Here is a 26,706-nt window from a genome sequence, read left to right on the forward strand (position 1 = left end):
CTGTTTTCCCTGTTTCGTTGGGGAATAATTTTGCCCGATAAAAAAATACAACTTAATTCATATACTAATGTTTCCAAATCTTATAAATGGAACCATTAATTAACGAGGTGGTAAAGATTTCTTTGTTTTTTGTTTTTTTTTTGGAAGAACAAAAAATTTAATTTGGTGAATTATGAAATACGTCTGATTGGAAACCTTATCCAACTGGATTCCACCTTACCCTAACAGATTACAAGGCACAATTCCCTATGTCTACGAAAAATATATTATATTATATTTATTATTGAATATATGCTATTAATTTATAAACATAAATAATAAAATGTGGATGATACTACAAAAAATAACATAGGAGTAGTGTCGCGTCACACGTCACATGCATTTAGAGTAAATGAGAATAAAACTCGGACACATGCACAAAAACGTATACCAAAAAAAGAAAAGATAATTAGACACATAAAAACTCCATAAAAAATAAATGTCAAATGTCGGGTAACAATAACGATTAATTAAAAAAATAGTTAAATTTCCATTATCTAATGCAAAATCTTAACCAAGTATGAGGCTTCCACAATGTTCTCCTTATAATTGAAGGATGAATTTATCCTCCACGGGTGAGCAAATAAACAATAACATTAAGGAAAAAAGAGACGTGCAGAAAACCACAAAGCACCGCTTAATTTAAGAGCAGCCATATTATGGCTTTCTGCGACTCAAGAACCAGGCCGGGTCGTCTCACTTTGCCGCAAGTCCCGTGGTTTTGCAAATGGGGCATAGATTCTTTTGCATCAGCCACTGGTTGATGCATCGTTGGTGAAAATCATGGCCACACTCCAGCGTTCCAATCCCTTCTCCTTCATTATATTCCTCCTGCGATCATTGCAAGAACATGAGCAACATGGCACAAGGAATTTTTAAACTGAGAGCGACAAGCTCAAGTGTAAAAGAGAAGATTCTAACTCGACATATACTGCAAGGCTCAGTCTCGACTGAATTTTCAGCTCTGACGTTGACATGTCTATGTGTTTTCAAAAGGGAGCTTATGTTTTCTTCTGTTAATCCAGTGCACACGTTACCGATTCGTTCTTCGAGAGCCAACAACTCCTGGTAGAACATGTATGTTCAAAACGAGTGGCAATAATAAGATGGGCATATAATTGTGAAGTATTGGCGTTTTTATTTTTCTTTTTTTACCTCATACGACATATTATCTACATCCAACCGCATATCCCTGTGACGATCATGAATATCAGCCATGCCAAAGAAAACTGAATGATCAAGAAGCATGACGTCCTATCATAGAACCAGAAAAAATCTCGTTAAAATTGGTAACATAATTTCAGAAGCTGCTTAGAGTTATCTTCGATCAAAGCTAGCAGTAGCAATATGAAAAAACACAAACAAAAACTAACCTCAAGTCTCAAACCTTCTCCCCTTCTCATAAGATCCAAAACACGACGAATCTGCTGAAACCAAAATAAAATTAACTGCATTTTCATAAAGCTTTCTCAGATAAGGTTCAATGTCAAACATGTGCATATCCATTAGTCTCATACCACATCCAAATGCACAAGAACAGGACTAAAAATTCAATCACAGAACTATATTGAAAGTTTTAACAAGAGCGAAAAATTAAGTGATAAACCCTTTCATGGTTTTGAATCAATGTTTGATTTAAATAAAGCTACAATGACAGGCTTTGAAGGAATAAGAACTAAGAGACATACAACCAAGTATAGGTTTGAGATCAGGGACCGGTAATCAAGAAAGAAGGAATTTACACTTCGGTTCGAACCAGACATTTACTAAAATTGGACAAAATTAGCTTCCAAATTTACAACCTTTTTGTTGACAAATGAAGATCCTACTCTACAGTGGAAGGTAAGATGGCAATAAAAATGAAAAGTACGAACCGCAGAGCAGTGGCAGTAAGTAGAAATTACATGTCAATATGAAGAGGTACAACAAATTCTAGATCCATAAATCACTCCCAAAACCACTGACATGTTAAAGAGACAAGTACAAAGGGAAAAGGTATGTGTTTCAAGGACAAGTTCCATAATTTTATTTATTTTTTCAAGATGCAAGGTGATCATGAAGTTCTTCATTCGAAATCAGTATGGAGCATAAACCACAAACTCATGCAACATGTAAAAAACAAAAAGATTGGGTGAATTCTTTAAACAATTTGAAGTACTACCAGTTTATGATAGTGCAAAGGGCAAGAAATTTGAAATACCTCAGACATCATGGCGCCTCTTCCTTCGCTAGCAGAAGCCAAACTTCGCAGTGGATAGGGTAACCCAAATGCACCATCAACATGCCTCTCAAAAAATGCAGACCTTGAGTTAGACACATGATTTTCGGTAAATGCATTTTCCCGTGGCATAGCAGAAGAACTGGGTTGGGCAGCAGGGTTACTGGTTGGTCCTCCAGAATCAGTACCTGTTGTGGATATCAGAGATCTTCGAACAAGTTCAGATAGTCTCCGTGAATATTGAGGATAACTCCGCTGTGCCCGTGAAGGTGCAGCTGAATTGACCCGTGAAGAAGAGCCCACTAGAGGAGTAGATGATACATTTCCAGCGGTACTGTTATTCCCACTAGCGAAGTTCCAATTTGTAGGATGGTGAGAAGAACTCCTCTCGCTAGCAGGAACAAAAACGGGATGTTCTGAGATGTTTCTCGGAAAATGTCTTCGCATGGGTTCTTCATAAAGCACATCCCTCTGTCTGGAAAGAGCAGAAGCATGTGGTCTGCTGGTCCTTGAGCTGGATGCTCCATTCAACAGAGGCTGAGGATTTAGACGCACAGAAGGAACATGCAAAAGATCTGGCTGTCCACGAGCACTTCCAATGTCTGCTTCAGGAGCTGGATTCAAGTCGAGAAATCGGTTACGAAGAACTAATCTTGATGATCGTCGAGAAGATGAAGCATCCAAATTTCCAATATTAGCTTCTGTTGGATATGGATTGCCAGGCATAGGATCTTGCTGGTGTGAACCATTAACACGCAAGCGGAAATGTCTATGGGAACTTCCAGGAGTTCCGGAGGCAGTCAGAGAAAAAGGACTAGCGGAAACAGCTTCTCCAACACCAATCCTAAAAGTAGGATATGAGGGCTGTGACCCATCGTTGCTTACAACCTCATTCTCAGCTTGTGCTGAGATACTAGTGTTGCTTGCAGAAATCGGATTGGTCGGCATATAATGCCATTGACTTCTGTCAGCATGAGGATTAAAACTCGAACTTCCAGCTCCAGAAGACTGTCCCACTGCTTCAAATGATTTTCTCTTGCCTGATATACGCTGACCATCCAAAGAAACTGCCCTGGTTTCAGTGCCCCTTGTCGCACATCCACCACGCCCAGAAGGAACACCAAAAGTATCAGATGAACCACCATTAGATACTCTCTGCTCACTTGATGATCCGATAGATACATAGGTATTAGGATGCTCAACTACCTGACAGTCATCATCCTCATGGTCTCCATACTCTGGACTTGTATTAAGATCCCGAGTGAGCGTACCAGAGCTCAAATTGTTCAAAAGAATAAACCCATCTGGTGCAATATTTTCATTCAGATCCATCCTAATAACATCAGTTGAAAAATCATTGGATGGTCGGTGTTGAGGTTCTTCCAAGGTATGAGTGGCTCGAGAGAGAACACTCCATGCATGGTCTGTCTTTCTCTGGTTTTGTTCCCCTTGATTTTGAGTAGTACTTGCACTAGTTTGACCCATACTCCACTCACCATTCTGCCCCTCATGCCTTCCATCAAGGAGATATGAAATGTTGGGGTCACATAATGGCATCCTAAACTCCTGTAATAGGTTTTGCGCAGAAGTATGAATACTATTCCATGACATTTGAGGATCTATGCTGGTATCAGTAGCTGTAGAGCCACGGTCGAAGCTTAAATTTTCAGGCAAGGTACTGATAAAATTCCTTTGCCCTTGCATTAGGACTAAAATTTTCTGAACTTAGAGATCTCTTGGTGTGACAATATCCACTGCTTTAGTCTTCAGCAAACCTGCAAGGACCAACCCTTGTCAGTGAATGTTATTTATCTGTAGATGCGGAATTAACAGATCAAAGAATAAAACTGTTCACAACTAAAACATCGGGATTCAAAAGCAAATAAAGCCTCAGAATATGTACTTCAAATAAAAAAACGCCATAAAATTATCTCTTTCTACTAATCACACCCGAATTTGATGCTCAAGTCAGAACTTTCGTCCAATAAAAAATGTCAGATACTTTAAGCACAAACAAGTATGTATGTATTAGCCCAGTATTTCAACAACTTAAAGCACCAAAAATAAATGCAGGTATACAGCTTTATATTTTCCATTTGAAACTTTGCACTAAATTAAAGTGAGCAAGCACAATCAGTAACCAAACAACAACAATGCATTAAAGGAGAATGAAATAAGGAGAGGTGGAACAGGAAAAAGAAAAATGTCAATATCCATCAATTACTTGATATTTATAAGAAAATTTACAGAAATAGCAAACACAAACCAGAAGATGCTAACTTCGCATAAGAATTCGGTTATTGTTTGCGACGAAAATCTCAAAAAGAAACTCGATTATCAATCATTTATATACACATAGAACTATCTAAGCAAAAAAGGAAAAGGCGAAAAAAACATGTTTTTAACTTCAAGAGCCAGCTAATACTTGGTTTTGCCAAATAATACTTACCCATCCAAAAAATTGGAAAAACCAAAACAAAAAGCTGAGAGGCAAGGTTGACGAAACCGAGAAGACCAAACGAACAAAAAGACTAGATCTTGAACAAGAAAAAGGAAACGAGCTAACAGAATGGTAACATACAAGATCGATAAGAGAATCTGAAAATTTCACCAGCCAGAGAGCAGCATATGAAAGAGCAATAGATCTAGGAGAAAACCTGAAGAATTTTAACAAAAAAATAAAAGAAAGCCATTAAAAAGTTTTATTCTTTCAAGTAAACGATTGCGGAACTCTGAGCAAACATAAAAAGAAAAATTCCACCATCCCATATCTATTTTCTCATCCACACATAAACTAAACAAAAAAAAATCTCAAACCTTGCACAGTCGGAGAGAGAAGAAACAATAAAAGAGCGTTCTTGAAATAAAACGAGGACAGATGAGAATGAAATGAAATTGGGAGGGTTGTATGGTGTAAAAGAGAACAAAAATTGAGGGGAAGGTGGAAGGGTTAATGTGGACAGTAATCTTTAATTTACTCAAAAACAACCCACCAGTCGCCAACAAAGCCACCACACTCACACCTTAATGCACGTCTATTTGCACACACACAAAATAATTTATAAGAAAGAAGTCTTTTTAAAATTCTCACTAATGTCCATAACCAATGATAAGGAAAAATATTGGGTTGTAAATGGGAAAAAACTAATTTTTTTCGAAAATAAAATAGGAAAATATAGAAAATAATGGTTTGTTAATGATGGGTCATTTGTTACTGTTGAGGTGGCTTTACCAAATCCGTCGGATATGCCAATTTAGAGGAAAATGGGAGGAAAGGGAAATGAAACCCAAAACCCTTTTCCTTTTTTCTTTGTTTTCTTGTTAAAAAAATTCTCTTTGATTTTCGAGACCTTCACGTTTGGCACCTGTCCCTCGTTTATTCATGTTTTCGTACTCTTTTTTTAATGTTCAACTACTAAATTTTCTTTGCTTGATTTGGGTGAAATTACCCTTTTACGTGGAGTTTGTTTTCTTCAATCTTTTCTTCTTCTAACAAACTGGGATTATATTCAATATTTATATATCGAATTATCATGTGAATTATAAATCTATTTTGTGAGTAATATTATTAATTAAGGGAATCGGTCAAATGCAATGGTGTAATGTTTTATGTTATAGGCTTAGGCATATAGATTAGTTGTTCTGTCATCTGTCGATAATATAAATCTTTTATGAAAATATGAGATGGACGAAAATGACGTCTAATTTGAAGAAATAAATAAAATCAATAATTAAACATTGTATTTAATTTAACCAAATTCACGAATGAAAAGCTACATCGACCGCAATACAAAGTTAGAATAATTAGTCCATCTATATTTAAATTAGAACAACTAGTAAACAACACATAATTCCATTAGTATTGCAAACATTATCCGTACAAAATCGCAACTATTTTTTTTTTAGGGGAAGAGCTGGTAAATTTATTGCATAAAATCATCCTTTACAAGCTGAACCAACCAAAAAGAAAATTCACCATTCACCCAAATAACAGGTGACGGAGAAGAAAAAGCAAAATGGGCCATGTTATGTGCTACTTTATTAGCCGATCTATGAACATGAGCCATACTAGAAACCACTGGTGTTGTCAAAAGTTCTATAATATCTGCAGTGCAAAAACCAGTGTAACCAAGGTCCTCCTGATTGGTAGTGACTGCTTGCACTGCCAACTGAGAGTCTGATGCGATATGGACATTTTGAAAACCTTTTTCATACAAAAGCTTGATACATTCTCTGATGGCCAGGAGTTCACCGTGAACTACTGTAAGCGGTTGATTAATTTGTTTTCCAAATGCCAGTAACAACTGGCCTTGAGAGTCATGAACTACGCCCCCAACACTGTACATATGTCTCTCTTCATTCACAGCTGCATCAACATTAAGCATTAGGGAACCCAAGCTTGGCGGCTTCCAGATTCTTTCGGTGCTACTCTTCTCGCTTGTACATGTAATCAACTCTTTCAATCGAGCCCGTCGAAATTCAGCTAGCATAGCAGAAGCCCAAGTAATACAGGTGGCAAGCTCTTTCCTCTTATCCCCATGCAAGAAGTTCTGTTTTTCTTTCCAAATTGCCCAGACATGAGTCGCCAGCCCCTCAAAGTCGTGCTTAGATAAATTTTCTTTCAACCAAAAGCAGATTTCCAATGTGTTGGTATGTGTCGCCCTTTTTAAAACATGCTCAAAAGGGGTGTTCTTTCCAAAGATTCTTAGTGGCTGGACAGAAAATTAAACTATGAAATGTTGAATCCAGTGGGTAATTACACAGACTGCAAGACTCATTAACTGGTACATGGTGCCGCATTAAGCTCTGGTTGGTAGGTATACAATCATGAGATATGCTCCACCAAAACAACTGTAATTTTCGGTGGGATAGATAGACTCCATAAGAAAGCCCACCATGAGTCCAGGGAATGTCCCACTTGATGTTCCGGGGTAGAGAACAACCCCCTTTGTAGACGACAGCCATCTCGTACCATGCATTGACCCTTCATTTCATACCGCCAGTATAGAGAGTCATTCTTTCCTGCTGATGGTAAAGGTATCTTAAGTATTTCTCCTGCAACATATGGATTAAATTTAGCTTGAATCAGCTTTGCATCCCAAACTCCATTCTTTATTAAGGTATTCACAGTAGGTGCAATCTCCCACGGAACTGACGATAGACTGATTTTTGACTGCAAAGTTGGGATCCAAGAATCATCAAAGAAATGTATTGATTTTCCATCCACAACTCTCCATAGTAAGCCACTCACCAAGAGATCCTTACTCCAATGGAGCGACCTCCAGATATAGGAGGGATTATTACCTAACCCTGCATTCAGCACCGATTGATGACGATAATATCTCCCTTTAAGCACACGGGCAGCTAGTGAGTCAGGGTGTCTAAGAAGGCGTCATACCTGTTTAGCAAGTAAAGCTCGGTTAAACTCTACTAATTTCCTGAAGCCAAGGCCACCCCTGATCTTTGGGTTGCATAGAAAATCCCATGACCTCCAATGTAATTTCCTCTGGCCATGATCTATTCCCCACCAGAAGTTTGCAAGTTCTCTTTCAATATCCATGCACACCATATGAGGCAATCTGAAACAAGAGATCGCATATGAGGGGAAGGCTTGTAAAACTGACTTGATTAGCACCTGCTTCCCTCCCTTCGAAAAACACTTGTTGCTCCAACCCTAGATCCGTCTCACCACCCTTTCTACAAGATATTTAAACTGAAGCCTTTTACTCCTCAGCGACACTATAGGTAGTCCCAAATAAAGATCATGCTGGTGATGTAATAGCCAAGCCTGATGTACAGTGCGGTTTAAGATTTCGTATGATTATTGACTATTTGGTTGAGTTTAAGTATAGTTTTGATGTTAAGAGTTGCGCTTTATGGTTTATAGCATTGTTGTTATTAGTTGTTGTGTAGTTGTATTGTATCAGCGTTGCGATTCGATCTTTGTTGCGTAGAGTTGGTTGTTGGATACAGAGGTGACCGCACCCGCGGTCAGTAAGGAACCGCACCCGCGGTCATTTGAGCACCGCACTCGCGGTATGGTCACCGCACCCGCGGTGTAAAGGTTACCGCACCCGCGGTCGTCATGTTTGGATTTTTGATTGGAATGCCGAAGGCATAGCGCACCCGCGGTGCATGTTGGAGCGCACCCGCGGTGCATGAACAGTAGAAGCGTGTTTTCGGATTTTAAGTGAGTTAAATGGATGAGTTGGCTTCATTTCCCTCATTTCCTTCCCCTCATTCTCGATTCTTCTCTCAAGGGAGACTAGGGTTTCCTCATTTCTCCATTTCCTTCCTTTGATTCTTGCATCTTGGTGGCTTTTTGTTGTGAGATCAAGGTTTACTTGGGTTCAAGGAAGCTAAGGTAAGCTATTGGTATAGTTTATTCTTGGTTTTGGTGTTGGGAGAAATCATGGGTTTGGTGATTGTGTTGGTTTTATGGATTAATTGTTATGGGTTTATGATTATTGAGATGTTGATGGTGTATTTCATGATTTATTGTTGTAGGTTGTGTACCAAGAGATATATTCTAGGTTCCAAGTGGTTGTAAGTGGAATTTCATTCCTTGTGCTCACATGATAATATATGTATGGTGTTTCAATGGTTTTAATGTGTTATTCCCTTCCATTTGATTCATGTTATGTATTGATATACTTGGTTGTATATTAGAGGCAATTGAATGTCTCAATTGTGAAAAAGGGAATACAAAAGAAAGAGTATGCAAAGTGTTTGTTTAAATGCCCAAGAGAGAATTCAAATGATTTATGGATTGATAGATACATAGTCAGAGATTGCATGCAATTAGTTGATCAACGACCATAGGCTTATATCCCTCAGAGTTATCGATGTATATCGATGGGATATAGGTACAGAGACAGAGATACTATATAGATATCAATCCAACAGAAAAAAGAGAAATACCATCTTATTGTTATATTATGCTATGTTATTCATGTTTCAAGAGTTGATGGTATTTAATGATTTCAAAGTCATGTTTTACAGAGTATGATATATGTATCCATTGCTATGTAAGAGTTCCACTTGCTGAGTTTTATACTCATTTTAGTTATTTCATGTGATGCAGATAAGAGCGACGGGCCGGGACGTTGAGGAAGGAAGAAGTTATTTTGCTAGCATTTTGACATGATCACAAAAATGATATTTTGTATTTTGTTGTATCATTTGATTGATCATGTATATACTTTTGATTATATATTGACATGTATTTTAAATCCTTCTTTCTTTTTAGAAAATTTTAAATTCCGCTGCTATTTTATTAAAACTGGTCAAGGGTGTCACAGGTGAACTACAGGGATAGTCAAGATGTTCTTAATCGTATCCATAAGCAAAGGAATTGGTGTTGGGACTAAATGAGAGAGATGATTTATCATAATTTATAATTTGCCCAGACGTCTTCTCATAAGTAGACATGCAATCTTTGACCCTTGCCCCTTCTTCCATGGCAGCCCTGAAGAACATCAGACTATCATCAGCAAAAAACAAGTGAGATACAGATGGGCTTGCAGTCGCAATCTTAACCCCTCGGAATAGACCCCTGGCTTCATAAGCATCAAAGAGTTTAGATAATCCGTGCGCACACAAGACAAATAGATAGGGAGATAGTGGGTCTCCCTGTCGAAGACCTCGACTGGGTTTGATGGGTCCAGTTATTTCTTGATTCACTCTGAAGAAGTAAGAAACAGAAGTTACACAATTCATTACCTTAGCGATCCAGTAGTTATTAAATCCCAATCGTGTCATCATCTGTTCCAGGAAATTCCATTCAACCCGATCATAAGCCTTGCTCATGTCTAAGGGCAGCATAATCACTACGACCAGTACTCCTGCTTCGCATCCAGTGTAGAATTTCAAAGCCCACAATAATGTTATCAGATATCAGGCGACCTGGAATAAAAGCACTCTGAGAGGTTCCAAAAATTTGTGAAAGGATCGGTCTAAATCGATTCGTGATGGCTCTGGAAACTATTTTAGAGCACACATTACAGAGACTGATCGGTCTGAAATCCTTCAAGAGTAGTGGATCTTTAATTTTGGGAATAAGAGTAACAAGAGTGTTGTTCCATTCTTGTAGAGAGGCACCGTCATTTAAGACTCGTAACATGGCTACGGTAACATCCGGACCAACTACTTCCCAGAACTTCTGTAAGAAAAGAGCTGAGAGACCATCTGGGCTAGGGGCTTTATCGGGATGCATGTCAAATAAGGCACGTCTGACCTCTTTATCAGTAAACGGCGCACATAGAAACTGATTTATATGGACATCAACTTTTGGTTCCACTACTTCTAAAACTGGCTCCATAAACTCGGCCGAGGGTTGAGTGGATGTGAATAAAGATTCAAAATAGTCCAGCACAATTGCCGACATCTCTCTATTTTCTGTGCACCAGTCGCCATGGCTTGAGATCAATCCAGTGATAGTATTCTGAATTCGGCGGTTAGAAGCTTTAGAATGGAAAAACTTTGTATTACGGTCGCCATCCTTAAGCCATGATATTCTGCTTCTCTGCCTCCAATACATCTCCTCTTTAGATGCAAGGTCCTCGATTTCTTCTTCTAACGCATTGATCTGGGCTTCATGAGATCGCCAATTGTCACTTGTCCTCAGCCCATTCAGCTTTTCTCGTTGTGCTTTTAGTATCCTGGGAGTATGTCTTATTTTATTCTTATCCCACTGGAGGAGAGCAATTTTGCAATGTTCCATACGGTCCACAAGAGAGAGATTGGGAGCACTGGCTTTCCACCCACTTTCAACCACTAATCTACAATCCTCATTCAGTAGCCAACCTTTCTCAAACCTGAAGCTCAAACCATTATTTCCTCGGATAAATTGATTCTGCACCTGTTCACCGTGTAATTTCAAGCAAATGGGTCTGTGATCAGAGTGGAAGAACTCCAAAGAATGCACCTTGGCTGATGGAAAAAGAAGTCTCCAACTCAAATCCCCCACATATCTATCCAATCTCTCAAATATCATGTTGTCTGAAGCTCTTCTATTCACCCACGTGAAGAACTCCCCATGACAGTGAAGGTCCTGCAAATCACAAATATCCAGGATATCCCTGAAAGCCTGCATTTGAACCGGTGCCCTTCTATTGCCGTCCAGCTTTTCACTATCAAAGCATATTTCATTAAAATCTCCTCCTACCAGCCAAGGCATCATTCTCAGTTCCGTCAAACCCCGAAGTCGATGCAAAAGTTCCCAAGAGAAGTGATGAAGATGTGTTTCAGGCTGCCCATAGAAACCTGTAAAGCGCCATACCCGATCTGCTTCTTGAACTAGACAATCAATGTGTCCATGTGAGTATGATTTAACCGACACAGAGAAGGGCTCCTTCCACAAAAGTGCTAGGACACCACTTCTTCCCCTACAGTCAACCATAAAGCAACCCGAAAATCCCGGTTTATTTTTCCAACATCTACAATGAACCTCTCTCATTTTTGTTTCACTCAGAAATAAGAGAGTGGGTTTCTTTTCGGCGATAAGTCGCCCCAATTCCCGGAATGCTCGTGGGTTCCCAAGCCCCCAAGTATTCCAAATTATGATACTCATGGTTGTCGGTGGGGTTGCGGAGCAACACCCACCGTTTTATCAAGTGAACTCAAGCGCTCGTCTCCATCCTTCATCCTTTTCTTGACAGGGCTCGTGTACTCTTGTCCTGAGGGATCGTACACTGGTGCCCTTTTATTTCCAGATATAGAGTTTGACGCCGAAGCTTCCAGTTCATCCCTCCCCTTCTCTCGAGCCCTTCTTTTCCAATGTTTCGAAACAGAAGTGTTATATTGGCTCATGTTTACTCCTCCATCTATTACTGTTGAGTCCTTCGACCCTGAGCCAGGCACGTAAGAGGAAGTATACTTGGGTGACTGTTCGACCCTCGGCATTGACTGGGCAGCCCGTGATGTATCATCAATATCAATGTTCTGCAAGTTAGTTGGAGGAGTTAAGCTAACCAACTGGTGGGTTTCCAGGCTGTGTTCATCTCTATGCAAAAACTAATTTTCGCCTATTGCTCTTAAGATTAGATTCTGGTTCTCCGCTTGCTTCGTTCCTTCATGTTTAGTACCTGCGCCCCGTGGAGTATCTGGTCTTGCCCCATTACCCCTAGAGCCTCTCCTCCAAGGTGTGATAAAGTCCTCATCCAGGCACCAAAGTTAAGATTCACCTTGTCTGCCATTGAATCATCGCATTCCCTGTGAGAATGGCCAAGCCGGCCACATGCATAGCAGAAATCGGGGAGCCTCTCATACACCAGTAGAATATATAAATCTTCCTCATCTCTCATTGCATTAATACGGATACACTTGCGTAGCGGCTGTATAGTATTAATGCGGACCCTAATTCTGGCAAATCTCCCCAGACAAGCCCCATTTTCTCCCCTATCTATCTCCACCACTGAACCAATCTTCCCTCCCAGTTTCAATAACAAATCTTCATGCATGAGCGCTATAGGAACATTATGCAGTTGTACCCATATAGGTATCTCATCAAAAGTCATGGATCTTGGGTTATTCCATCCCGTGGGTTCTTTAAATATCACCAGATTCCTCGAAAAATTCCATGGCACCTCGGAGAGTGCCCTAGCACGATCACGTAAAGAATGAAATTCAAAAACGAACGTATTGTTACCTGTGGCTTCGATGATAATTCGTTTTTCTGATTGAAGCACTCTCGGCATCTGCTGGCGGAAGGCGTCTCTGTTAATGGCCTTCAGTGAGAGTACCTTTGCCACCAAGCAACGTAATAACCGCTCCTCCCTGACCCTATCTTGATATCTTCTTCTTCCAGATTGACTGTATCATTTGGGTCATTATGAGATAATTTCATATCGTTAACCAACCTTGATATCTCATCGGGATCCATGATATATGGACAACACAGCCGACGCACAGATCATTGTATCGTGCGGATCAAGCCTGTAGAAACAGGGAGCCAACCATAATAGAAACAGGGAAAATTTCTTTAGAATACCGTATAATTACACTGTTAAAAATCGCAACTATTTTACTCTTTTTTCGAAATGATAATTATTTAATAATGCTATAAAATAAAAACTTATATATAGATTATGAAATTGTCAAAAGATAAAAAAAATTAATTATATTATTCCATTATCAATTTATTATAACGTTCGTTTCTTTCTCTACAAGTATTATTACATTGAATTATGAGATTGCATGGTTTAAATCTTGATAATTGCTTGATCAATTTTATTCAATTGCATGGTTTAAATCTCGATAAAATCTTGATCATTAATTTTTTTTATATATATAATTTGGACAATATTTTTAAAATATGGAAGACATTATAAGTTCATCTAATATCTTTACATCAGTTAAATTTTTGGTCCTATTGTATTAGTAACTTATTTTTCTTTGCACTCGTTGGTCATTATCTCTTTATTGGAAGAACCACCCAAAATTAAAATATGTAAACTTCAAACCAAACTTTATATATAGCAATTGATTTTCATCCAAACCACCAATCGTTTACTTTTCTTGTATCGAGCCACATGGCCAACTGAACCACCACCACATTCTAATAATTTATTTATTTTTTCGAAGTTTATATATGAAAAAAATAAGTCCTGTTTTCCACAAAATATCGGATTTTTCGTTTGGATAAAAATTCACAGGCCATTTCCAGTTACTGTCTTTGTTTTGCTCTTGTTTTCTTGTTCTTTATTGTCTTGGTTCGGCTAGGGTTGGCTACGAGTATATATATAGATTATCCTGAATTTTTTTTATTTATTTTGAATAAAACATAACTAGCTTTTTAATAAAATATTATAGATTAATAAAGCAAGTAGCGTTAACGTTTACCTACGGCTGTTAGCAATGAATCCAACCCAACCAGAAATCTGATAATTCAAAGATAAAATACACATGACAACGCAAGCGAGGTAGATTGGCTGGCAACTTGGGTTTGGGCCATCTTTATTAATTCGCTCTGCCGACCGAATTTGAGTTAAATCAAAATGACTAGCAAAATCGATTTAATTTTAAAACAAAAATCAAACAAATCGAATTAATTCAATTTTTTGGGTTTGTATTCAAATTAACAATATTTTTAGAAACAATTTTTAAAAACAAGGGTTTATTTAAAAATCTAATGAAAGTTAATATAAAAAAGTTGAAGCTCAGGTTTATTCATTTAGCCTATTTTTTTATATAAAAATAAATTAAATTGAACCAAATAAATTCATTTTACCATCATTTTTTAAAGGAAAAATTGCGTTTATGAATGTTATCAAACCAAAATTTTGAATTTAATCGATTCGGTTAGTTATTTTCGTTTAATCAAAGTTTTTCCATTTCACCCAAAATTTCTTAAATATTATTATTTTCTATCAATGTTGAAAATTTTATTAGTTTTGTTGTTTTTTTAAAAAAAAATTAGTATCATCATGGTTAAACAGTCAAATAGGTATACTTGGTTTGGACTCATTCGTTTCTATAAAAAACAAACTAAACTAAGAAATTTTAATTTTTGATATTAAATAATATTTATTATAGTTTTAATAATAAATTTATCGTTAATTGTTTTGGCCAAACATTTGATTATAATTGATTTTAATTCGATTCCATATGTTTGGCAAGTCAAAATAGTTCAATTTAATTCTCAGGAAAAAAATTATAACATTTTAATTTTGTTTAAAAATTTAATAAAAATTGAATATAAACATATGGAATTTCATTTAGAATATTGATTTATTCTATTTAACTGATATTTTATAAAAATAACAAAAATAAGACTGAATAATCTAATATATATAATTTTTAAAAAGAAAAAAATGGATTTCTAAATTAATCAAACCTGAATTTTTAATTAAATCGATACCGCCGGTCATTTAGGATTGAAATGTTATCATCCATAATTTTGATAATATTATTATATTATTTATTAAAGAGCAGGGACCACGATACGCAAAACTCCTGGAATAATCAGTATGTATGAAATGTATCGGCTACAGTCTACGGCAGAAGTTTTTGAATATTTTCTTGAACATAAACAAGTTAAATTTCGTTTTGGGGAAAAAAGTTCAATTCAGATTGTAGACAATGAATAATTAATCGAACAATATTTAGTAATTTTCAAATTCTAAAATTTTCAGAACATTATAGCATTTTAACCAAAAAACTCAAAAATATTAAATATCTTTATATCAAGATCAAATTGTTAAGTGAGAAAACTATATCTGATTTGATATTCGGTATTTATGATTATAAAATATGATCCACATGCAATTTATTTTCCCAATATTAATTTCCAGATCAATTGAGTTCATTACTTAAAACCGCAAATCCTTGGTGAAACTGAAGAAAATTGTCGACTTCAGTGTCATACAGTTGTCATGTAAGTTTACCTACAAAAAGTTAATGGTTCCATCGTTCTTGTAGTCAAAAGTTGAACTTCCAAACACATACAGTGCGTGCTAAAGCTAGCCACTTTAATTATTTTCTGACATTTCGCGTTTAAAAAATACATTTTAATGATCAGCCATAACGAATACGAAATGAAACATTATAAAGAAAAATATTCCATGATCATAAAACTTTTCTTAATTACTTGCTAGTAATTTCTTGAAGCCAAAAGGGGAAAAAAATAAGAAAGAAAATAATTAAGCTGGCTACTATAATTGGGACTTGAAATTAAATTAATTGAGCAGATTACAAATTAATGAACCGAATGGAAGCTAAGTCAAATGGGCACATTATAATTATTAATTAAAACTCTCTAAAAGTCCCTTCAAGATCTAATTCCCTCGGGATGCAATGGAAAGAGTTTTAGTGTCCTATCTTCCCCTTCATCTTTCTGATCTATACAATTATTATCATTATTACTACTTCTATTGTTCTCTTCGGAGTAATCAAATTTCCATGACATGCATGGTCTCTTGTTGGCCATAATCTCTATTTTTTCCTCTCCCTGCAAGGATTATTCATTTTCATCCACCGGTTATGAGAAGATATTACATTAAATTTCCCAAGATTAAAATTAAAGTTCAGGTATTATTTATTACCTTAGCCGGGGATGAGAATAGTAGAGAAGTGGTGCCGAATAGGGCAGGTGGTGTTCTTGGGATAGTGTGGGTAAATCCAAGGTTGTTGCGCTTTTGCTTTTGTCTCTCACGAGCCTTGTGATTCTGGAACCAGTAGAACACGTTTTTGCCTTCAATTTTCCCATATTTCCCAAGCTGAGCAGTGATTTGCTCGATCTGTTGGGCATTGGGTGTGCGCATCCCCCCTCGGTATAGCATTTCAAGTATTCTTATTTGTTCTTGAGTTGGATTCCACCTTGTTCCCCCGGTTTGGGCTTCTACCTATAATAACAACTGTTATTTTTTTCCCTTAAAAAATCTTCAAAATTTATGATAATTTATTCTATGTCTATATATTTCACAAAAAACTATGGTTTACAAGTGTTACATAAAATGTTTGGAATATCCATATTGAAAAATAGACATTAGCTTGCTAATTGATCGTTCATATTGCTTTACTAGTCACGACAAATGATTTTTCAACCTTTTATCTCAATCCGTAAGTTGTACCCGGAGGAAAAAATCCTATGTTTTATAAGTATATATAACTCTTGTCACACCATCGTCAGGTTGACCACTGACGTGTTCGTATTTGAAAGTAATACCAACATGTTTTCAACGAAACGTGATCAATATTCACTGTTGCTAATCATGCTCGCCCCGCCCCGCCCTGTTCAATGTGACCGACGTATTTACCTTGTTATTCATGAAGAAATACTCTATATATGATGAGGCTAATGAGTAGAGAAATTAATTAAATTCCTTTGAACCATGCAGAATGTGACAATATATGATGAGTAGATATGTGCAGACTATATCAGTACCTGAGCTGATTCTTTCTTCTGAGCATCCGAGGATCCAAATTTCCTAGGACCACTTTCAGGTCTGATGAAACTCTTCAGATCAAAAGCACTATTCGCGGTGGTGTTGGTTGCAGAGATAGCTTCGGACACGGAGGCTGATAACTTGGGCGCTAGCGGCCGCAGGCGTTTGCAACCTAGCGTCAGGGATGGTGGTTCGTGCTCCCAAAATCCACGTGGCAATTGATGAAGTTTCATGTCTTGAATTTCCATGAATGGATATTTCTTGAAAATATGTGGTGCTTATATAGAAAGATGATGTGAAGTGGGATGAAAAAATTAAAGGCAAAAGATGCGGGGGGGAAATTAGGGCAAGATTAAGCCGAGACCAAATGATGAGGTGGGGTTGACTTGAGATTTCCATTGTTATGAAAGAGAGATGGAAAGTTGATGGGTAGAGTGAAAAATGTAATTATAAATAGTTGTATTTCTTCATAATTATTCATATATACTTGTTAAAGTTCTGACAATGTGAGTGGTTTATGATCACAAGAAACCTGATAAAATTCTCTTTGGTTAGATTATATATTACAATAATATATATATATATATATATAAGATAGGCATGGTATAAAGATTATGTTTTTATAAAAAAAATGACTGACAAATTATTGAAATATAAGTAGGCGAAATTAGTATTTATGTTGGTAGATTATTAATATTTTTAAAGACGTACATACCGATTGAGTTCTAACCTAAATACGATCATGTTCCCAACCTTACAGAACTTTTTACTTACATTTTCTCAAGAAAAAAAATGATTAATGCATGAAATCAATTATGATGTCAAACGTAACTAAGCTAGAGTTTTGAAAAATTCCAAGTTACCTTAAAACGATAGATATCAAGAATTGTACGTATGATAATTGTAAAAAGAGGGATCTTCCTTTAACTCAAAAATCTATAATTGGAGTGGTATGTGGTGTATGAGCGTGCGGTCGCATCTATATGCGTGTGGTTGGGTAGTCTAATCGAGGGGCTTAAATTTTCTTGCTTTCATGATAAGGTGCCTTTGCTAGCTTTTCGGTGGCATCTTCTTTTATTGTACTAACTAAAGTGCGACGGGAATGTAAAAACGATTCCTCCGCTCTCTTTCTTTTTGAAGATACATATGATCCTCTAGAATGCAGGAATGAGTAGAGATCTTCGTCTAATTTTGATATTTGAATGTTAATTTATTCAAATTTAAAAACACGATCTTCCTCTACTCGTATTTTTACTTGTTCTATGGAAATAATTAATATTTCATGTTCAATTATTTTATATTTAGATTTCATTGCTTTAAATTCTTATTCAATCAAATACATATGGGGATTTTAACAGAAGCAAAAAAATAAAATAAAAAAAATTACATTAGGGAATTTATAAATATCTGGGATGGATGTGAGTTTTGTGTCTGGAGTGAAAACAGAGAAATGAATGCCGTCTTTTAGTGTTGAAAAATTGCAAAAGATGTACAATATTATAAGATTCACAAACAACCAAATCTATCCTTAAAGTCATGTATATGCAATATATAAATTTGTTTCTTTATATATTTTCTGTCTCCCTTTATTATTGGGAACTGTTTGCTCCAAATTCCCAAATAGTACACTACCACCAAAACCCACTTTTTTATCTTGTTTTTGTGTGACAAAACAAATGCTTGAATGATCTGTGATCAACATTCTTGTTTGAATATGGCGCACATATCTTATTTCAAATTATATATGCCAAAGTGCATGACTGTAAAGCATCAATTATCTTGCAAATCTCTCCTTCGAAGATTTGAAACAAAGACAAAAATAAAGTCATATATTCACGAAATTGCTCATAATTCCGCTTTAACCCTCATATATGTTAATACTTTCACGTTATAGTACCATTAATTAAATTACTGTTTACAACAATTCCAGTTAATTATTATTTTTTTCCGAAAGAAGTGAACAAATACGACCCATAAAATTGATCTCATTAGTTTACAAAGTGATACTATTAGAACCGAACCAAACCCAGTAAAATTTGAAGCGAAGAAACCAAATCAATGTCCAAATATTTTATATATGAGCTTGAATAATAAATAGTATCATATATATACATGATACATAAAGACTCCAATCCATCTCGATCCCTTCTCTAGCTATATGGTAGTACATGTCCAAGATATATAAATATATATATTTTGAGAGAAGGTTCTAACATGTTGACAAATTAGGGGTGTGTCCCCCCGTGTTTGTGTTTGCAACTGTCAGGAGTCCTGCTAAGTTAAAATGTAATTCCCATTTCCAATATTTACGCAAGTTGTCGTTGAACAGTTTGGCTTCAAATGTAGCTAGCCAGCGGTACATAACCTGCTTTTTTGAGTTAAAATTTAATTCCCATTTCCTTTTTTTTTTTTAAACAAAGAGCTCTTCATATATAAATCTTTGTTTGGGACTCAAAATCTGTAGTTTCGAAGCTAAAAAAAAAATATTTAGAGTAGTGTTGAAAATCATTTAATAAACAATATTTTGGACCTCAAACTATAATGTTAAAAAAAATCAACTTAAAAAATATAGTAATGTGGAGCTTAAAATACTTTAAGCTCAAATAAAAATAGATCAATGATCCTCTGATAATTAAATATTATCTTTAAATGTGTTCGTAAATTATTAATGAACGAGTTCATACTTAATAGATTAAAAAAACATGAGTTTTAGTTAATTAAATATCTCTTTTATTTAATAAATTTTGCGTGAGTGAAAGACTGTTATATATATATGCTAAAAACAATGGTCTTAATTCCATGAGCAAAGGCAAGTTTTGATTGAAAATGTTTACACGCATTTTGCTGAATAAGGTCGTACAAGAGTATAGAGATTTTTAAATTGTCGTGGAAAATTGAAGAGTTATACAGAGGAATATCGGCACAAATGTTGGGAAATTATTAGGCTGATTGAAATATCCCATCAATCGCGAAAATATTCCTCGATCCTTCACAAATCTGTATCTGACTTTTAATATATACATAGGTTTCATTTACCACCTATTTTATTGACTGACACATTGAAACAAAATTCGTTGTCCGCAGTGTTTTTTTCCCAGACAAACATCAGCCAACTTGAATTTTTTTTACTGTATATTAAATTTTCAAAAAGCATATTAAGATTCTAAAATTTCAGTTTCGACAAAAGTAAAATCGGAATCAAGTTATTTGAACATAATTTTGATTTTGATCATTCTGATATATCAATAGGAAATAAATATTTTATATTTGAAATAAAAGGTAAATTTTCGGCATTTTGATTTAACTGAGGGCAAAAAACAAATAATTTGGCGGGTACACTCCTAAAATCGTTTGTAAACTTTCTAGTTAAGATTGAAATTTGGACATAACTCAACCCCAAAAGCTAGCTCTAGGGGGGGAGGATTATCCAAGCCCATATATACAACTCCAAGGTTATTTATCCAACCGATGTGGGACAATTAACACACCCACAATTAACACTTTCCCATGCACAATTTATGTTTAATTATATTATACTATCATCATAAATTGTCTCCTTTACACAAAATTCATTTTTACTTTTAACACAGAAACATTGATTTCGGTCAAAGAAAAAGTAGTGTGGAAGTTGGATGCAATATTGGTATGGAGCATACGCTGGGAGTCCATCATTTGCACGTGTCTATTTGGACCCAACTCTCTCTATTCATTTAACTCCAACCTTATTTTATATTTGATCATTGTGTAATAAATTATTAAAATTAAAATATATATTATAATCTGTTTGAAAAAAATTATACGAGACCTCATGTTCGAAACTCGATCGAACAATCATTTTGTGGCATGAGTATGTACATCTTTTCAGTCGTATAGCTAAATACAACATAAGTCATATACATTTTCCATTGCCAACGTTGAAATGGGGTTGGTGGTTATGTTGAGTGAATAGATTTGGATCATCTGCTATGACTGAAAATAAAGCATATGATGTTGTACATTTTTTACACGAGATGATCAATTGATCATCTGATGCACCTCACATATTGTCAGACAAATTTGAAAAATTGTAAGACATAACGAGATGATCAGCTGATCATCTCGTATAAAAAGTGCACAACACAGGTTCATCCACAGCAGAAGATCCAAATCCTGAGTGAATCACCCTTTCTTTAATTTGTACCCAACTTTCGAAATATAATTGAATTAACTTGTTTGTCTATGATTCTTTATATATAACCCATCTAGGGTTTTTGTTGCAATGCATGGTCTGAATATTATTGTTATATTAAAACACTTTAATTTATAAAATAAATATGTGCGATATCTTTTCGTTGGCAATCAATTGGGAGTCTACAATTATTCTGAGAGTAGTGTATATACTCGCGCACACGCACGGTTGATTTGTACGGCGTGCATCCAAATAACATGCAATATATATATATATATAGATAGATAGACAAACACACACACAAAAGCAGCAAATGTGCACTCATACATGACATGATGCCTTGTTCTTTGAATTTTCAATAAAGTGTACATAATAATTGGGATATGGAGAATTCTAACTTGTAATAATTAAAGCAATTCATCAAATTATCATGAGACAAACATGACATGATGATGGGTTTTTTTTCCTCTTCTTTTCTTAGCTAGGCATAATTAGAACCAAAAAAATTTAACAAAAGAAATGTCTACAATTAATCGATGTAACATTTAAATTTCGATTTGTTGGGGAAACCCTTTTAACCTTGAGAGTTGATGGAATCGGATAGGTATCCATATCAATTATATATGCCAAAAAAGTCAATTAATATCTTGTAGCCATCATTGTCTTGATTGGAAATTTATTCCCCAATTAGATTTAGATTAGCATCTTCTTCTTTTTTAAATTTGTACAATTAGATAGATCATCACTTTATGACATACAGTGGAAATCACTTTCTTTTTTCATTTCTCTCTCTAGTATTTTCTTTATCCAAATTATAGTTAATATTATATTTTGGATCGTATCGCTATTTTATATGTCCTTTATGTAGAAAAAATAACAATTTTCACCAAAAACATGCATTGATTAATCTAAAAACATATATTAAAAAATGAGTTGGTCTCTTGTGAGACTGTTTCACGAATCTTTCTTCATGAGACAAGTCATTCATCCTCATATTTATAAAAATAAGTAATACTTTTGGAATAAAATTAAAATAATATTTTTTCATGGGTCACTCAAATAGAATATTCGTCTTATAAAATTGATGTATGAGACAATCCCACGTAAGGCTTTTTTTTTTTTTTGAAAAAATATGTAGCAAATATCCATCGTGTATAAGCTATTCGAAAAAGTTTGGAAAACGGTAAGAGAATGTGTGGAGTGATAGCATGATCGCATGGTAAGAAATTTGTCATATCCTGCAAGGGAAAGTGGGTGCAAATGTTGCAATAAAAAGGGGTTTTTCTTACAGGGAATGAAAATGGATGACAGTCCAAAAAAAAAAATTTAAAAACAGGAAAAGTTAATTTTGTTGAATAAATTGATTGCACTGAAATACCAACTACATTCTGCAAGCTTTTTCCAATTATTTTTTTTATACATTCTGTCTTTTCTTTTCTAATCGCACTCTTAACAAATTAAAGTTCAAATGTACTATATTTATTTTGGCCTTTCTTTGATTCCCACTAACATAAAGCTAGTGGTCTTTCAAAAGTATCAAGTCCATCGATTGATACAAGAGTAAAAACACTAGAATTTTCAAGCAATACTTGATTTTTCACCATTATGGATGGAAGATTTTGCGACATATCATACTATATCAATGTTGATTTGAGATAGCTAGATTGCAATGAGATATTCCCGGTTTAGCATCAAATTTAACTCATTTAAATGAATGACGATTGCACTAGAAGGTGAGCGCGGAGTATAATAATATAACTCAAGTAAATGAATTCTATTCATCAATTTTTTTTTTGAACGAAAAGAACTTTGCTTTCTAATTTTAGCTTTTATCTTGTAATATGATTTTAGTTGCTCTCATTGTAGACAAATTTAATATTGAATTTGAGCAAAATGCATATCGGACATTCAACTCTTTTTCAGAAGGCCCAGAGCTCGCATTCTTAGGACAGCCAAGTTGGTTGATAAGCATACAATTGAGCTGGGCTTCTTCACGGATATTGACCCCCAATAGGACTCAACACTTTCAGTATGAGAATATTGAATCTGAACTTTATTAGCTAGAGGAAGTTCACCCAAACCCAGCTCTTATACACCTTACAATATATATATATATATATATATATATATATATATATATATTGTAACAAAAACCATAGTTTTCAATAATTAAAGTCTCGATGCTGGAGAATACATAAGATTTTAAACGAAAATACCAATTGCTATTGTTGAAATAAAATAAAAAAAATCAAACAGATGGTACTCATATTTCATTGAGGTTATAAATCAATCAAAGAACGAGGTTTTATTGGCTTGTTTCTCCAATATATATAGACAAAAACTTGTGTCAGGCGGTCTCACGGGTCGTATTTTGTAAGTCGGATCTCTTATTTTGGTCATCCATGAAAAAATATTACTTTTTTATGCTAAGAGTATTACTTTTTATTGTGAATATCGGTAGGTTTGACTCGTCTCACAGATAAAGATTCATGAGACCGTCTTACAAGAAACCTACTCATATATATATATATATATATATATATATATATATACACACACCATTGGCTCCCGAAAATTGGTCAAATTAAAAAAAAAAAGTGCAATATTTAATTAAAACCTAGTTAAATAGAGGGGAGGATCATACTAATGGCTGCAGTTAAATTTAAAAATAGAGGCGGTGTATTAAATTTGTGTAATTAATTAATCTCATATTCGTGCGAAATTCTTGAGCAAAATCTAGGAAGGCTTAGATAGCCGGTAGTCAGTCTATCACGATTCTAATGAGAAAGCAAGCGCAGTCGAGGTATTTGACAGGCCGCAATTATAGATCCTTCACCATAATATACACACATCTATATTAATTTCTTGCTGAATCTAATTCACTTTTCGCTAGTTTGTTATTCAACAATTGTAAAATAAAATGGAACTGGTCGAAGGATCCTTTGACTAGTTTTCAAGTGTTTAGAAAGAGAATGCATGTACTCTGTGCCAAATTCATCGAATATGTGGACACGAATCACGACTGCGTTTTAACCTTGTATTATTGCCTCGCCCTCGCAAACTTTAATTTCTTGAGGATGGTATGGTGTGTATATCTTCATCTTTTGATTTTTCTGTTCGTACACAAAAGATCAAATCTAACTAATTTCTTAATACCAAACAAACAATATGTCAATATCTATTCACCCGATCGAAAAACATTAATAGTGAGAAATTAATATCGTGGAGAAAGTAGCAAAAGTCATGAACGTGATTGGATTTGTGAAGTTAATTAGGCAGCCACACGCACTTATGTACCATAAATGAAGCACAAAGAACCAAACTCTCAAAAAACACATTTCGTAATTTCCTTAATTGTGATTCGCAGTCCGTCCCGGATAAATTCTACCGGCAGCCAGCCATCAGGGTCATTATGTCACCATAGGATCCGACTCTGGGTAGGCCGGATTGAATTTGGCCTACGATCTACTGAATTTGAAGAGGAATTAAGACAAATAAAATTGTTTGCAAACTTACATGTAAAATTTATATATTTGTCCCCGTACGTACTCCTATATATTCATTTGCCCTGATACTCGTTATAATAATATATGTAGGTATAAATATATCCGAGGAATTCACATGAACCCATAACTGAAAAAGAAAACATGAAAGATCTGATCTGTTGTGGCATTGTCGTAATCCTCTAGCTAGCATTATTGTAGTGTCAATTTCCCACGATACTCTCTTTGTCCGCATGCCAGCAAATAACGGAACCATTAGAAAACAGCATGAAATTCTGCAGTTTTATTTGGAGCTTTCAGGCACCCATATCTTGACGGTAACATGAAAAAAAAATTTACTAGATTATGACAAATAATTGTATATATATAATTTTAAAATTTAAAGCTTCCACCGTCTTGGGCAGGGAATGAGGACCACAATCTCACTGTTTTTTGAATGACAATTTTTGTATTATTATTATTTATTGAAGATGGGGTGGTGTCCACACAAAAACGTCACTAAAATGCCAGGGTTTTGGATACCCATCTTGATCTCTTGAACCTTATCTTCTTCTCCTATTAAAGTTGTCCTCCATCTCTTATTGAAACCATGGTATTTTAAATTATTAAGATTTTGGGTTCGTCCGGGTTGTGATGCAGGTTTTAATTTCACGAACCGGTTAAGACTTTAATTAACTAGTGATTTCAAAGAAAATAACACTAACTTGCAACTTTTTAAAGAAAAATTACTTATAAAATGGCTGATTAAAACAATATATATATACAAAGAAGTTCCGGAAGAATGATTCAATGTAACAGTGAAGGAAGCGTTCAAAATAAGCCAACACAAAGATAATGCGAAAATAAAATAGATACAATAAACAAACAGCATTATTTGCAAATAACCCCTCGAGTTCTTATTCAAGATATACGAAGAATTATGCCTTCTTCACATTCATAAAATAATATTTTACTTTACAGAGCTACAGAACATAAATCCATGGTCATCCAAATTCTTGGTACACCTCAAGCTAAATCTAAAGCATGTAATTTACACCTACAGTCTTAATTTTAAGCCTCATTAAGAAATTACCAAATCATATCATTAACTATTAAACCCATCATAACCCTAATCAACTTTAAGCTCCATCCTCCACCAGATGTACACTTACAGTTGACTCAGTCGCCGTTGCAGATTACAAAAAAGGAAAACAAAAGTAAAAATTTAATACCTTCTAATAGAGTACGTAATTAAAGCTCATTTAAATAATTTAACTACCCTCAAGAATCCTCAAGACTAGGATACTCGTTCAAATCGGGCTTCTCAGAAACCCGACTTGGGTCAGTTCTTGCATGACCGGCTGACTGTAGTGCGTCAACCCTAGCGCCAACTTCGGCAGCTTTTTTTCTGATGGCGGCGGCGGACAAATCTTGCGTCACTTCGGTATCATTGGCTATGCACTCGGGAAAGTTGAGCCTCGCGGAAGGGCCACGGAGGTAGAACACCGCCGTATCGTAGGCACGCGCCGCAGCCTCGGGGGAGCTGTAAGAACCGAGCCAGATTCTTGACCTTTTGTTGGGCTCCCTTATCTCCGCCACCCATTTCCCCCACTTCCTCATCCTTATGCCTTTATAGGGTTTGTCTTGTTGCCTCTGCCTTCTCTTGTTCTCTGTGGTTGACGAAGAAGTTGAAGATTTAATACAAAGAGCTCCTTCCATTCTTCAAGAAAATAATATCTGTCTAAAATTCTCTCACAAAAATTTCCCTTCTGTACTTCTGGATTTGTATTTCTTATCTTAGAAAATATTAGTTTGAGATTCGGCGGAATAGGAGAAAGGAATGAGAGGAATTGTATAGCATGTAGGATGCTAGGGACAACTCGTGCAAGAAAACTCTTACTTTGAGATGAATAT

At 35.4% G+C, this 26,706-nt stretch overlaps 3 protein-coding genes across 4 annotated transcripts; all 3 read right to left on the reverse strand.

The window, feature by feature from the left end:
* Positions 1 to 437: 437 nt before the first annotated feature.
* LOC142532622 (putative E3 ubiquitin-protein ligase RHG1A) lies at positions 438 to 3,961 on the reverse strand. 2 transcript variants are annotated; one of them, XM_075638948.1, is made up of 5 exons: positions 2,240 to 3,961; positions 1,413 to 1,463; positions 1,195 to 1,293; positions 961 to 1,104; positions 438 to 870 (listed from the first exon to the last, which is right to left on the reverse strand). In XM_075638948.1, the coding sequence occupies exons 1-5, from the start codon at positions 3,959 to 3,961 to the stop codon at positions 736 to 738; spliced, it is 2,151 nt and encodes a 716-aa protein (XP_075495063.1). In that variant the 3' UTR covers positions 438 to 735. The 2 variants fall into 2 exon arrangements, with proteins under 2 accessions (XP_075495063.1, XP_075495062.1); XM_075638947.1 differs by having other exon boundaries at positions 1,413 to 1,466.
* An 11,922-nt stretch (positions 3,962 to 15,883) lies between these two features.
* Positions 15,884 to 17,497, reverse strand: LOC142533154 (WUSCHEL-related homeobox 4-like). The gene is made up of 3 exons (XM_075639818.1): positions 17,142 to 17,497; positions 16,300 to 16,599; positions 15,884 to 16,205 (listed from the first exon to the last, which is right to left on the reverse strand). The coding sequence occupies exons 1-3, from the start codon at positions 17,388 to 17,390 to the stop codon at positions 16,026 to 16,028; spliced, it is 729 nt and encodes a 242-aa protein (XP_075495933.1). The 5' UTR covers positions 17,391 to 17,497; the 3' UTR covers positions 15,884 to 16,025.
* An 8,224-nt stretch (positions 17,498 to 25,721) lies between these two features.
* On the reverse strand, positions 25,722 to 26,706 carry LOC142533754 (ethylene-responsive transcription factor ERF010-like). Its single transcript, XM_075640635.1, has one exon. It carries the CDS (start codon positions 26,509 to 26,511, stop codon positions 26,074 to 26,076), a length of 438 nt encoding a protein of 145 aa, XP_075496750.1. The 5' UTR covers positions 26,512 to 26,706; the 3' UTR covers positions 25,722 to 26,073.

Source organism: Primulina tabacum, chromosome 18 (genome assembly GCF_025594145.1).
Source record: "Primulina tabacum isolate GXHZ01 chromosome 18, ASM2559414v2, whole genome shotgun sequence".
NCBI classification, from domain to species: domain Eukaryota; kingdom Viridiplantae; phylum Streptophyta; class Magnoliopsida; order Lamiales; family Gesneriaceae; genus Primulina; species Primulina tabacum.

Bases quoted from the DNA above. Each gene is read 5' to 3' on its own strand.
- LOC142532622 (XM_075638947.1), bottom strand. From the start codon at position 3,961: ATGCAAGGGCAAAGGAATTTTATCAGTACCTTGCCTGAAAATTTAAGC. The intron at 1,467-2,239 runs GTATTTCAAATT...TTTTGGTTTCAG, and splicing joins GAGGCGCCATGATGTCTGAG to CAGATTCGTCGTGTTTTGGA. The intron at 1,294-1,412 runs GTTAGTTTTTGT...GTTCTATGATAG, and splicing joins GAGAAGGTTTGAGACTTGAG to GACGTCATGCTTCTTGATCA.
- LOC142533154 (XM_075639818.1), bottom strand. From the start codon at position 17,390: ATGGAAATTCAAGACATGAAACTTCATCAATTGCCACGTGGATTTTGG. The intron at 16,600-17,141 runs GTACTGATATAG...TTGTTATTATAG, and splicing joins AGAAGAAAGAATCAGCTCAG to GTAGAAGCCCAAACCGGGGG. The intron at 16,206-16,299 runs GTAATAAATAAT...TAATCCTTGCAG, and splicing joins TATTCTCATCCCCGGCTAAG to GGAGAGGAAAAAATAGAGAT.
- LOC142533754 (XM_075640635.1), bottom strand. From the start codon at position 26,511: ATGGAAGGAGCTCTTTGTATTAAATCTTCAACTTCTTCGTCAACCACA.